This window comes from Thalia democratica, unplaced genomic scaffold (genome assembly GCF_965202585.1).
Source record: "Thalia democratica unplaced genomic scaffold, ktThaDemo2.hap1.1 HAP1_SCAFFOLD_889, whole genome shotgun sequence".
In the NCBI taxonomy this organism is placed as follows: domain Eukaryota; kingdom Metazoa; phylum Chordata; class Thaliacea; order Salpida; family Salpidae; genus Thalia; species Thalia democratica.
The window spans coordinates 17158-30294 of NW_028139838.1; the positions used below are offsets into that span (position 1 = coordinate 17158).

The window sequence follows — 13137 nt, forward strand, 5'->3', positions numbered from 1 at the left end:
TTGAACTGCTTTTATACCAAATTGATTGTTTATTACATCACAAAAATCATTGTTTACAGTTGTACTCTCCGATTTGCTGTCTAGGGTGTTTGTTCATTTACAAATTAATAAAATGCAAAATGATTAAAGTCTGAACTTTGATTTGATTGTTTTCTAAGTGATAACTTGTTAAACTATTAGCACGTGTTATGTGCATTTGATTAATTTATTTGCATCAATTTTGCTGTCTGCGGTTTTTTGCAGCAACAAATTTGAAGCTGAACTTTGAGTTGAGCTTATAAACATAATTTTTTACATAATAAACTTTTAATTTATATGAATTATTAGCATTATGTATATTTTTGTGTTGTTTGCATTTGGTTTGTTGATTTAAGTATTATTGCATTAACAAATTATTTAAATGAAACTTTTTTTTTTGTAAAAATGGGATATTTATTGATAATAATTTTGTTAAAACTGTATGTTTCTATTTGATTTTAAGTAAAACGTTAGTATAAAAACTTGAACTAAAAGTTAGACTCAGTTGAATATGATTACTTATAATGTTTTAGATCACAATAGTTTTTGAAGTTTTTCTTTAAAAAACTTTTGTTTATATATTTTACTAATTTTAAATGTTACTTATAATTGATATTGTATTATAAGCAAAAAAATTATATATATCCAAAATTAAAAGTCTAAATTCTATGTATAAAATACCAAAATAATATAAAAATTTGACTCAGTTGAACATGATTACTTATAATGTTTTAAATCACAATGGTTTTCAAAGTTTTTCTTTAAAAAATTTATGTCAATATATTTTACTAATTTTAAATGTTACTTTAATTGATATTATATATAAGCAAAAACTTTATATATATCCAAAATTAAAAGTCTAAATTCTATGTATAAAATACCAAAATAATATAAAAATTTTAAGCATCAACAAAATAAAGTTTGTATTAAGCTCTAAAAAGTTTACAAGACTATTTTTAAAACAAAATAAATATAAATTATATATTTTTTTTTTTTGGATTTAATTATGTTTAAAAACTATAGGACAGACTTAAATCAGAAAAAAATTTTAGAGCCTTACTTTATTTTAAAACTTAGTTCATGGAAAAACTAATATAATGCACGGTTAATTTTAATTTTAATTAGCAATGTAGTAAAACTAATTTTAGTGTTTTTTTAATTGCCTTAAATTTTAAAGCTAAACAAGTGATGTTTAACAATTCAGGTTTTCGTACATTATTGGTCATATTGAAATAAAAAAATATACTTTTAATTAAATGCAATTTATTGTAGCTTAAATGTAATTTTTACAATGCTGTTTTGAAAACTAGGTAATTCCTATAATTATCATTTTAATATTTTATATTGGCCTACATATGACAAATATGATTGAATGTTAACTAACAAATTACTTAATATTATCATGCATAATTTGTGTTTTTACAATACAGTAAGAATATTTTAGTTTTAAGTGTCTCAAATCTTCCCTTGGTTGTGTGAAGTTCTTTGTGATTTTTTTGCCTTTATCGATCGTTTTAAATAAAAAAGTTATTTTTATTTAACAAAAAAATCTACAAATTTATTAGTAAACGTTATTTTGCCTAAAGTACTTTCAAAATCTTCTTCAGTAGACAATTAGAACTGATTAATTCAAAATTTTCTTGCATATAAAAGTTCAAAAAAGATTATTACGTAACTATAAATCTATTTACTATTTGAAAAACTTTTGAAAGACAGACTTTTAAAACATAGTTTACCTTAAAACTTGATTTATAGTTACGTAATAATATCCTTTTTTGAACTTTTATATGCAAGAAAATTTTGAATTAATCAGTTCTAATTGTCTACTGAAGAAGATTTTGAAAGTACTTTAGGCAAAATAACGTTTACTAATAAATTTGTAGATTTTTTTGTTAAATAAAAATAACTTTTTTATTTAAAAAAATGTTTTTACAATAAAAATTTAAATAAAATTGTGAAAAAACAAGAAAAAACATTTGATTTTTTTTTCATTATTATTTGTTTTTTATGCACAACCAATTAACAGTTTTTGATATACAAACGTTTTTGTTCTTGAAAAACGTTTTTTAACTACATTAATTTTATTAATTTTTTATTAAGGTTAATGCAAGTATTCATATATAAGCATAACTGTTTAAAAAGTCATTATAAGTAATAAGTTAAAGGAATAAAAAAAGGAGTGATGCTAATTAAAAAACTAGTGCCTTCAGTTTATGTATTTCTTATAATACGTCTAAAAATCTTATAATCATTTACTTAGATTTATTGAAACCGCTTAGTGAATTCAATTAAGCAAGTTACTTACTAAACTGAAAAGTATTGATGCTTTTGAAGTTTTTGGGTTGACAAAACTTTAAAAGTCAATTAAGAGTGTTTATACTGAAAACCGCTTTATCTTATTTAAAAATGCACTTTAAAAGCTGTTTTCAACAAAACGAAATGTAATTAATAAATGTATGAACTTATATATATAATATTAAATTTCACGAACTTTTCTATAAATTAATTCTGAAGATGCCACTTGGCTTTGATACAATTCAAATCCAATTTAATTAAAAATTTGTGTACTCGATAAAATTCTTTTAAGTGGATATATAATGGCTATACTAAGAGACTTTAAAAAAGATGAATTATGTTTTTAATAAAATTTGCGCTTAAAAGTTACCGCAAGCACTTTTTAACGACCGCATTCCAAACTTGTTTTAAAGTCAGAATATGTCGAAATATCTGCTTTTTTCTGTATTTCTCTTTTAACTTTGTTTTTTCATCTGGTACCGTTTATGGTTTTCATAATCTAGTTGTGTTTAATTAAAACAAAGTATTTTAGATTTATCAAACTTGATAAATTTTTATTTTTAACTCAATTAAATTTTGTGTTGATTCAATTATACTTGATTGTAAAAGTGTTTTGTTTTTGTGCATCAAGTTTTTCAAAGATTTCTTATTTTTTGTTATATAAACTTAGAGAATCAAGATACTTAGTTTTTGATACAAAATAATCAAAATAAATTAGATTAGCTTGAAACAAAAATATGCTCAACTTAAAGAACTTTATTTTTTTTGAACCACAAACTTCTAAAAATCTATAAACGATATATTTTGTCTGACCATAGAAAAAAACAAAACTTACATATTAAAATTTTAAAATTTTAAGTATTTAAGGATTTTCTTTTCAAGAGAAAAGAAAAATAAAACAAAGGTTTGCTGTATGAAAAATAGTTTTTAATACAATTTTTTCGTATATTGTTCAAGTTATAAGTTATATGGTTTAAAAGTTATTGTATTTTTATCTTTAAACGTTTGGTTTACAATAAAAAGTTTATTGTTTTTATACTTTTATACTTTAGTATTTTGTTTACTTTGTTTAATTGATTTAAGTAAGAAAAACTAAAGCAGTGTTAAAATAGTCAGTTTATTGCATTATATAACTATGTTCGTTAAATTTAGCTCAGTGTTTTTTTTATTTATATAAGTTTATCTTACTTATAAGTTTTAACATCTGGCCTTTAAAATAAACGTTTTAATTTAATATATTTTCTTAGATTGTTCAAAAATATCGTATTAAGATTTTTAAAAAACAAATTTATTCAATTAAATTCAGTTGTAATAATTGAATCTATATTTTAAATTAATAAAAAAATCACAAATATTACTAGTAGTGGTTTTTATAGCAAATTTCTTGTAATTATCAAAATATTCGCTTTTAATATTTGTTTAATTTAAAAAAAATCTTCTGTTGTTTAATATCAAAGAACGTGTTTAAAACGAATAGTATAATAAAAAGTGTATAAAATGTTTTTATAAAAGTGTAATATTCAAACTAAAAGCATTATTTTTATTAGAACTTACCATATATACTTTAAAATGGTTTTAAATAAAATTATAAAACATTTTTTTAAGTGTACTAACTAAGGTTATATTTAATTTTATTATTTCTACTACTTAAGTTACTTAAGTGTTGTGAATAAAACATAAATACAAAAATATTTTATTTGGTTGTCAGTATTATTGACACTATATGACAAAACAGTTTTAACGCACTCTGACAACTTTAATTAATAGTCATTGTTACATAAATCTACGACCAAGTACGAGTTCTACTATATATTTGATTGCTTAAATTTTTTTTGATTTACAATAAACCAGCCTTTATTTTTGATTAATTTAAACTTATTAAAATTAGAATCATTTTTAGAAATACTTCTGAAATAAAAAAAGTTTTAAATACTCATTTTGCTACTGTAATAGTTTCATCATCACTTTTAAAGAATTTTTTTTAATAGTATCAGATCTAAGGTTAAATTATTTTAGGACCTGGTGCACAAAGAACCTTTCGGTTATCGAGTCGCACACCACGGATACCTTTTAACGTCTTGTCAAGGACCTTATAATATTACTTAAAACAAAAATATTATTTTTTTTAATTTGTTTACTTAACATATTTTTAATATAAAACCAGAAATGTTAATTTATTCAAACATTTCAAACCACATGACTTGATGAACGGCCGAAACAGACCTCTGCCGAAAGTTCCTGCGCAACAAAGCTCAAAAGTTCCCGCGAAACCACGATCAAAAGCTCCTTTGAAAGTGAGGAGGAACTTTCCAGCGAACACGAGAGGTAAAGTTCCTGCGAGATCGCAAACAAGAAATCAACAGGAACTTCCGTCGAAAAAACACGCAACGCATGGTGCGACCAAAACTAAAACTCCTCATCAAAAAAACATCGGCGGGAAAACCCCCTTAAACAAAAATGTTAGCGCAAAGTCTCACGCCAGAAAACCGACTAAAATTTCCCCTGCGCCGAAACCCGCCAAAACTTCTCCGCTGCGGCAGTACATCGCCAGCCGCCGGTCCATGGGTCGCTGCCAGGCGGTGCTGGCCTTCCTGGCCGTCTGCGGGGTCGCCACTCTGGTCCTCACCCTCGTCTTCTACGCCCGCGCCCGCAAGCTCAAGCTGGAGGAGAAGATAAAGGTGCAGCAGTCGACGACGGCGTCACCGCTAGGTGGCAGGAGCGAGCGGGAGTGCAGCGAGGTTCTGATGAGCCACCCGGATGTGGTCACTTACAGGGGTGAGCTGACGTAACAATTAAATGTTTTAAGTCGAACAATGGCATAGTATAATTCAGTTTGAAGTTAATAACTGTACGGGGCGCTTGAGTGTATCTTTTGTATTCATGAAGTACAGTATATATAATATTTTACAGAATTTTTTGTATTCATTGAGTATATAATAGTACATATATATATATTTAGTATATTATATAAATATTTAAGTTTAGAACGTGCAATTGAGTGCATAGTAATATAAATAACTGGTAATAAAAGCTTGTACCAGTGTTGATTGTTTTTTTATTTCAGGAAAACTGGGTAAGAGCAAGATATCGACGAGGTTCGAACCGTCAGGAGCGACGAGGAACGCTCATTGGCTGGTTGGAAGTGAGAGGAAGGATGCGGATACCGTGAGGAAGATCAAAATCGAGGCGTGTCAGGATAAGGTTGGTGCATTCCTCACTTATCCGGTCCTCACTTATTCGGCTCCTCTTTAATTACCATTTATTAAAAATAATAACAACAGTTCCATAAATTACAGTTAATATAAGTTGCTCAAAGGATTATTTTTTATACACCTTTAAGAAATTCAACTGATTATATATATTATTCTGAATTTCGACGTTTTGTATAGTTTGTACCATACGAGTGCTAAACGTGAAAGTGTGATTTAAAACACGCATCGTTAAAAAAAAAAATTTACAAGCTTTTTGTTTTTATTTCATTAAATTTAAAATTTAAAAGAGTTGCATAAATTACAGTTAATGTAAGTAGCTCAAAAGTTTTTCTACTGTATAATCATATAGATCTGCTTGCTAATCACAACTTCTATCTTTACATCTCACATAAGTACTTTATATAGTCTGGAGTGCACTTGCATATCTAAAACGGCATAAAAACATGAATGACATGTTTAGTGTGAATGTTTGAATCTTGTATATTACCTGACTCATAGTAATTAGTTAATGTTTTGATAAAAGGTTCCACTCATTGTGTTCGATATGCGGCCATCGGAAGGATTTGAACTGAACAATCAAATGGAAAAGTACGAAGGTGTGATAAGATTAATTTAATTAATATTTGTTTATCAAGGTCCAGTAACAAGTTTGTTTGTAACAATTTCTGTTTGTATTTTATAACTTGTAGCTTTATGTTTTTTTTTTTTACTTTAAAAGTAAAAATTATAGTAATTAAGTTTTCTTAAGATTAGTAACAACTTGTGTTTTTTTAAAGGTTACAAACCCAAGTCTAATGTTACATCATGGAGAAATTACGACATGAAACTTTCTAAAATCTTAAAAGAAATTAAAGTTTGTTTTTTTTATTGAAAATTAGCTTTAATTTTTTCAATGCTTGCTTCAATATATTTTCGAGTTGCGTAGTAAAAAGTTTTTAAATTTGACAAATTGCTTCATACGAATTGTCTAAAAATATGTGTAAATAGATTGATATATTGACTTAAACTCTTTAAGAGATAAAAACTTGCTTATTCAATAAATTTCGAGTTCATCCGTAAAAATAATGCTTAATATCTAAAGACTTTTATAAAAAACAAGTTTAAGTTACATTAATTTTTTATAAGCTTAAACTTCAAGAGAAAATAAACTAAAGAAACCTTGTAAAAAACAAACAAATTACAGACTATTTTGAATTAAACGAAAAAACTTTTTTATTCATTCAATATAGTGTAGCTACATACAAATTTTTATATATGTAAACTGTGTGAATTAAATATTGTAAAAAATATCTAGGATATTTCTTCAATAATCGTAATGGAGCCAGCATTGCTAGCGTACTCAGTGGATATAAGAAATATGCAGTTTAAATGGAAGAATGATAAATATATTGATGAATTTTTACAAAGAGTATCAAATATTGTGTTGTTAGTTTTATATTTATTGTTTCAAATTATCTATTACCTTTTAATGACATATTTTTGTTCTGAAAGACAACTACATAATATTAACATATACTAATTTTAATATTAATATTTCACATAAAGTTAGAATTTTTACTTGACTAAAATTACAATAACTAATTTATCACAAGTTTAAAAAGTTAACTTATTTTGTATTAGTCATCTCATATATACTTTTTAATATAACAAAGGTGTTGAATGTGTAACAACAACTAAATTAAATAAAAATTTAAAAATGATATATCAAGCTTCGTATATTCACTTAAAGTTATTGCTTTTTGTGTTTTAGACTATCTTCGGCAAATTAAGTATTAATAATATTAAAGTTTATTGCAAACAAACAAAATATAAAATAGAAGTACTTTTCGGACACGCTCTTCAGTATTTTTTCGTGTCAAAACAAGCTGAAATAATGATTAACTGATAAAACTAAGTATTTAAGCAAACAAATTAAATTTAACACAATAGTAAAAATTAACAAATTAAGGCAATCGTTTAATCAGAAATAATATAAATGTAACACAACTTTACTAATCAACTAATTTAAGTTCAACGAATTAAACAAAATGGTCGAATAAACAAATTTCTTTTGTTTACAGAGTTCTGGCTTTAAGCTTAAAATGTATATAGCTTCTAGAGTTTTTAGGTGAAATTCATTACGAGCAACTGATATAATTTTGAAGTTGTCCACTTTATAGTTTTCGACACACTTAGGATTAGTAATCAGGTGTTGGCCAATCGCTGAACTACTATTTAGTTTTTCCAAATCATCAAATTTCTTTTCCTCGTTACATGACTTAATCTTGTTTAAAAGGTTTTTTGGGATGTGTATTTTCTATTTTATATTTTGTTTGTTTGCAATAAACTTTAATGTAAAAAAAATTGTGATTTTTATAATGGAAAAACCATTATTTCAATATTAATAATATGCTTTTGAAATAGAAATAATAGCGTTTAATGATAGTATTTGAAGTTGTTGTTTATCGTTTTGTTAAACAAAGTATGATTTTAATATAAAAAGTATCTCTAGTTAGTTTCTTTAGCTATATAACTATCTGGTTAAAAAGTGAAAATTAAAGCTGGATATTTGGAACTTTTAAAATTTTTGAAGTCTATGGTTACTACTTTTCTTTGGAAAAAGTTTTCTTGGGCTTTAAATTCCTATACTAAGTATTTCTAAAACAAAATTTTATTGTAACAAATTTTTCAGCAAAGCCAATTGAGAACTTTATTTTTACATCAAACCAATTATTTGTATATTTATCAAACTAACATGTTTTATGCGTTTAAAACTAATAAGTACATACCATAATGTAAACATTAATAAATCTTCATAAACATTATGTTTAATTAAAACAAGTTTATCTTACGAGGTATACCATTGAAAATATATAATTTTGTGGGTAAAACATTTGAGGTAACACGCTTTTTTGATTCATTGCAGGTTTTTTTACCTCAGTCTAGCTCAGAATTTTTTTTTGATCTTTTGAAGATAGATACTTAAATAATGTTTTTAGTATACTTTTTCATGAGTAGTCATGTCATACTTTTTAAAACTCGTATTTTAAATGACCACTCGAATAGCTATACCAGTTTGTTTAATTTGACAAAATATTTGAAAACTTATATAAAGTTTTTTGCTAAATTGTTACAGTAAAATTAAAACATTTTTTTTATTTTAAATTTTTAACAAAAACAACTGATTAAAGTAGTTTAAACTGGTTAGTTTGTGTTAAAACTCGTATTATAGCTGCCGAAAGGTTTGTGGTTTCAGGTTTGTTATTTCTAATTAAAGTAGTGTTTATTTTCTCATGGAATTTTTTACCACAATTAGTCTTGATTTTCTTACTTGTTTGGACTTGTAAAAGTTTTCAATAGTTTTTAATGTTTTATCCAAACACGGTAGTTTTGTATAAAACTTTTAGTCTCTCACATAAATTATTGCTTTTTCTGCTCAATGAGAAAATAGTTTATCAGTTCTTGCTACATTTAACTTGAAAACTTATGGTATAGTTTATATTATAGATACGATTTACAAATAAATCAATACACGTGCCGTTGACTGATAAAAGTTTTGTGTCTACTTTTTTTGCTTTTAAATCATAACTTATATGTTTAAAAATTTCAAAATACTACAACAAATTACCTTACAGTATTTTTACAAAAGAAAATGGGCAAGTTTTGGTTTGCAATTTTTATGCTTTGCATTTAGTCTCTATGTCTTACTGTTTTGTTTTGCAATAGTCTAAAACCTAACAATCTTTTTGACTCAGTAAACTCTTTTTGTTAATATATTTTTTGCCATGTTATTGTTCTTTTTATTAAATTTAATTTTTTAGGCGTTTTAAAATGAAGTGATTTTTCAAATTGTAGTTAAAGTAAGTTTTGAAGGACATTTTTTTAATGGTTATATTTAAGTGTTACATTTTTTGATATGATCTATAAACTTCCCATACAAAAAGTTAAGCAAGTATTTCTTGTTTTCATATTTTTAGTCTAAATTTTACTGTTTACGACATTTTAAGTTCAAAAAGTATTTTGACACCGTAAATCAAGCAAGTCTAGTTTATGTATAGTGTTTACTTGTTTGTTTATTACAACATTTCTTATTTCATGAATGTTTTCAGTAAACTGAGAAAATCATGGGTTTATATCGACGTGGGCAACCCATATATGGTCGAAGAAGACAGGTCCTACGTCACCAGACTTTCCACGCAACTGATGAGGGTGCCTGGTATCAGAGGTAACAAATCAGTTTTTTATTAGAATTTCGTATGTACATTAGGCTGTAATACTTTTTAAACAAAATTTCCATCATGCTAGTTTTTAATAAGCTTGTTTGTATTGTGTGAAGCTTAAAAACTTTAAATAAAAATAATACTTTGCGAAATTTATTAAAACGTTTTATAAGATTGACTGGTGAAAGCTTACCTGTCCTGAGAAGTTTGTTTGTTTTTTAATTATTTTGAGTGTTATAAATATATATATGAACAAAGCAAATCTACAAAAATTATAATAATCAATCACCGAGCGCCATCTTTAAGTTTGTTACGTCACAATGTGATGTTCAGACGTTTCAAACATGAAAAGCGTGTTTAGTCGCGACATTTTTCAATCAAGTCAAACACGAATTCTGTCAATGACGTCACAAAGTGTTGTAATTGCTTTTAAAACAAGTTTAATAATATAATAGTCTTCTAAATTCTCAAAAATCAAGTTTTAATAAGCAAGTACATTAATTTTCTTTAAATTCGTAGTAGGAATTAACTACAGTTAAGTTATTAAGCCTTTATTATACTTTTATTACTACTTTGAACTATTTTATCACAGAATTCACAAGGTTGAAGCTTATAAACATTTAAAAAGTTGTTCTGATTTTATAAGCATAGTATCAAACATTTTATAAAAACTACAGTTTTAAATAAAACTATTGCATATTTTTAACTTAATTTCCTTTTGCACAAACAACACTTTATTTCGAAGGGTTTTCAATAAACACGATGAGCTACGCGAACGCGACCTACACCGAATACGTGGCCAGGTCCGTGTACTGCAGGACGGGTCTGCACTACATAGTGGACACCAGCAGAAACAGAGGTGGTTTCAGCAAGCAGGCCCTACACCAAATCGAAAACTGTCTGTACGACCCTCCAAATATTGAACAGGTTTGTTTGATGTTCTTTGATATTTTGTTATAAGTTTGTAAACTATTTGAACTTATTTATTAAGTCTCTCATGTTACTAAAACATGCATATTTTCAAAGTATGGATTGCATGAAAACTTTTCGTGTTTAAAAGTTGTATAAAGCTGTTTTTTGTATTGAAGTTTAAAATAACAAACATGGCAATGTACGTTTACTACAATACTTAAGTTTTTTTAAGTAAAAAAAAAATAGTACAAAGTAAAGCACAAATACAAATTGATTTAAATCTGCGTATGATAGTTCACTATTTTTAAATTGTCTTCAAATGAAAACTAATGGTAAGTAAAACATTGAAACTAAAACACTGCTTAAAACTTGATAGGATTTAAATAGTTTGTAAAAGTTTATCGAAAATCTTTCTTCTGCAGCTTTTACATTTAACCATTAAGTTTAAAATAACAGTCATAAAAAAAAGCGTTAAATTTCTGAAACACACAAAATTTAACTAACAACGAAACATAAATACAAATTAACATTTTACCTAAATTGAGTTATATCTAATTAGATTTAATTTCTTTTTAGGGGATAGTACCGGGTTGGACTTGGGGCAGCAGGCGGAACCCGCAAATACCACCCCAACCCACCAAAGCCCTGACGACCGAGGACGCCACCAAGCGGATGAAAAGAAACGTCAGGGCTTGCACCAAATCCAAGACCACCAACATTGCACAGGTGAAATTAAGTACCTAATGTAAACTATACTGCGTAAATTTTATAAAATTATCAACTTATTTAAACACTATTATGTGGAGGTTTACAAAGGTAGAGTTGTATTGTGCTTACTGATACAGAATGTTCAATTTTTTCTCAACTGTTTTAAAACTTTGCTAAAGTCTATAATTAAAATCAGCTTAGCCAAAATTAACAGTAGATAACAAATTCATTTTAATATTTTGCTAAGTTAGGTACGTTCACGATAAGACGCCAATCTTCAAACTGAAGAAACTAACTAAATGCTTAAATCAGTGCTCAGCTTAAATGATTAAAAGCTTTTATTTTCCAAGACTAAATTGATTTTTTAAAACTTTTATTTTCCAAGGACGCCAACGTCTGGGTGGGAACGCCGGGTTTGAGCGACGGTCGACTTTTCGCTTACGGGGAATACCACCCGTGCCTGTTACGTCATAACACACCGTGCGACGACTCGTGCCCCATGATAAAGTACCACGGGTTCGCTAACGACCACTACTGCCAGTGCATTGATTTCTAAATTAAAAAAATAAAATGTTTCTGAAAAAAGTAGGCCAATTAAAAAAAACAAATCTGATTCTGATTTTTACTTCTATTTATTTTTTGAACAGTTTTTTAATTTGTTGAACTGATTTTTCAAGAGCAAGTTTTTTGAAAATAATGTTTGTTTATTAGTTATTGCAGTTTTTAGTAGAATAAAAAAAAAGTTTTCTGCACAAGAAGTAACATATATATAGTTAATAAAATATTTCATTGCATGCTAAGGTTTTTGATTATAAAAAACTTTTAATTTTTTGTATCAAAATGAATATAAAACTTTTTTAATAAAACTCAAAGCTATACTAAATTGCAATTAATACTTAAATTGTTTAAATATATTAATATTGGATATTTATGTTTGCTATTACGTTTTATGTTCTGAACTTAATAAGTATGTAATACTTGTTTCAATCATATTTTTTGAAACTGTCATTTGTTTTACAACAAGTTCTTCTATATTAAAAACATTTCATTTCTTTTTAATCATTGTTCTAGTTTTTATTTATACTTCTTTGTTTTGTAAAGGTTTAAAACACTTTTTGCACTTTTAAAGTACTGTCACACTAATTTTTGTTTATAAAACAGTACTTTTTTATTCAGCACTGTTTACTGTATACTTTTATATTTGTTTTTGTTGAAACAAACGAAATTCAGATAGTCTTTTTTTTTAACCAAAGAAATTTGTAAACTCAATAAACTATATTTAAAAGGTAAAATCATAAATAAATTCAATAATACTTATAAAAACACTTAAAAAATACCATTTTAAACTTAACTTAAGCTTTTTTAAATTTTTACCAAAACTAACTACTTTTAATTAAAATTTGTGACGGTATTAAACTTTCGATTTAAACAGTTGAATTTTCGATAAACTCTTATGAACTTTGTTGGTCAGAAAAATGACCACATTGGTTTCATATCGTATGACTTTATTAATGTTTTTTTATTATACCGTGTGACTTATAGCACGAGAAGTCTAATTGCTCCAAGCTACACAAGCAATGTTTTGTCTAATAAATACGTTACTAAGAAAACAAGTGAAAATATTTATTTTAAAACACATAACTAAAGGTTGAAACTTATTAGAACTTACTTATTAAAAAAATTTCCTTTTCATACGAGTTTTATTAGTTTAAATCGTTATATTAAACTTTAACTTAAAGTCGAAAAAACATGCTTAAAAACTAACAGTAATATAGAAAAAAGCTATAAAACAT

At 26.2% G+C, this 13137-nt stretch overlaps 1 protein-coding gene across 1 annotated transcript; it reads left to right on the top strand.

The window, feature by feature from the left end:
* The first annotated feature begins 4517 nt into the window (after window positions 1-4517).
* LOC145847342 (uncharacterized) lies at window positions 4518-11900 on the top strand. The gene is made up of 9 exons (XM_082953574.1): window positions 4518-5088; window positions 5378-5514; window positions 6049-6121; window positions 6302-6378; window positions 6820-6950; window positions 9614-9729; window positions 10470-10651; window positions 11213-11362; window positions 11730-11900. Exons 1-9 carry the CDS (start codon window positions 4518-4520, stop codon window positions 11898-11900), a joined length of 1608 nt encoding a protein of 535 aa, XP_082809700.1.
* The last annotated feature ends 1237 nt before the right edge of the window (window positions 11901-13137 follow it).

What these genes read in the sequence shown, in the direction of transcription:
- LOC145847342 (XM_082953574.1), top strand. Translation starts at nt 4,518, where the DNA reads ATGAACGGCCGAAACAGACCTCTGCCGAAAGTTCCTGCGCAACAAAGC. An exon ending in AAATCTTAAAAGAAATTAAA is followed by an intron (nt 6,379 to 6,819) that starts GTTTGTTTTTTT and finishes AAAAATATCTAG; the next exon opens with GATATTTCTTCAATAATCGT. An exon ending in AGAGTATCAAATATTGTGTT is followed by an intron (nt 6,951 to 9,613) that starts GTTAGTTTTATA and finishes GAATGTTTTCAG; the next exon opens with TAAACTGAGAAAATCATGGG.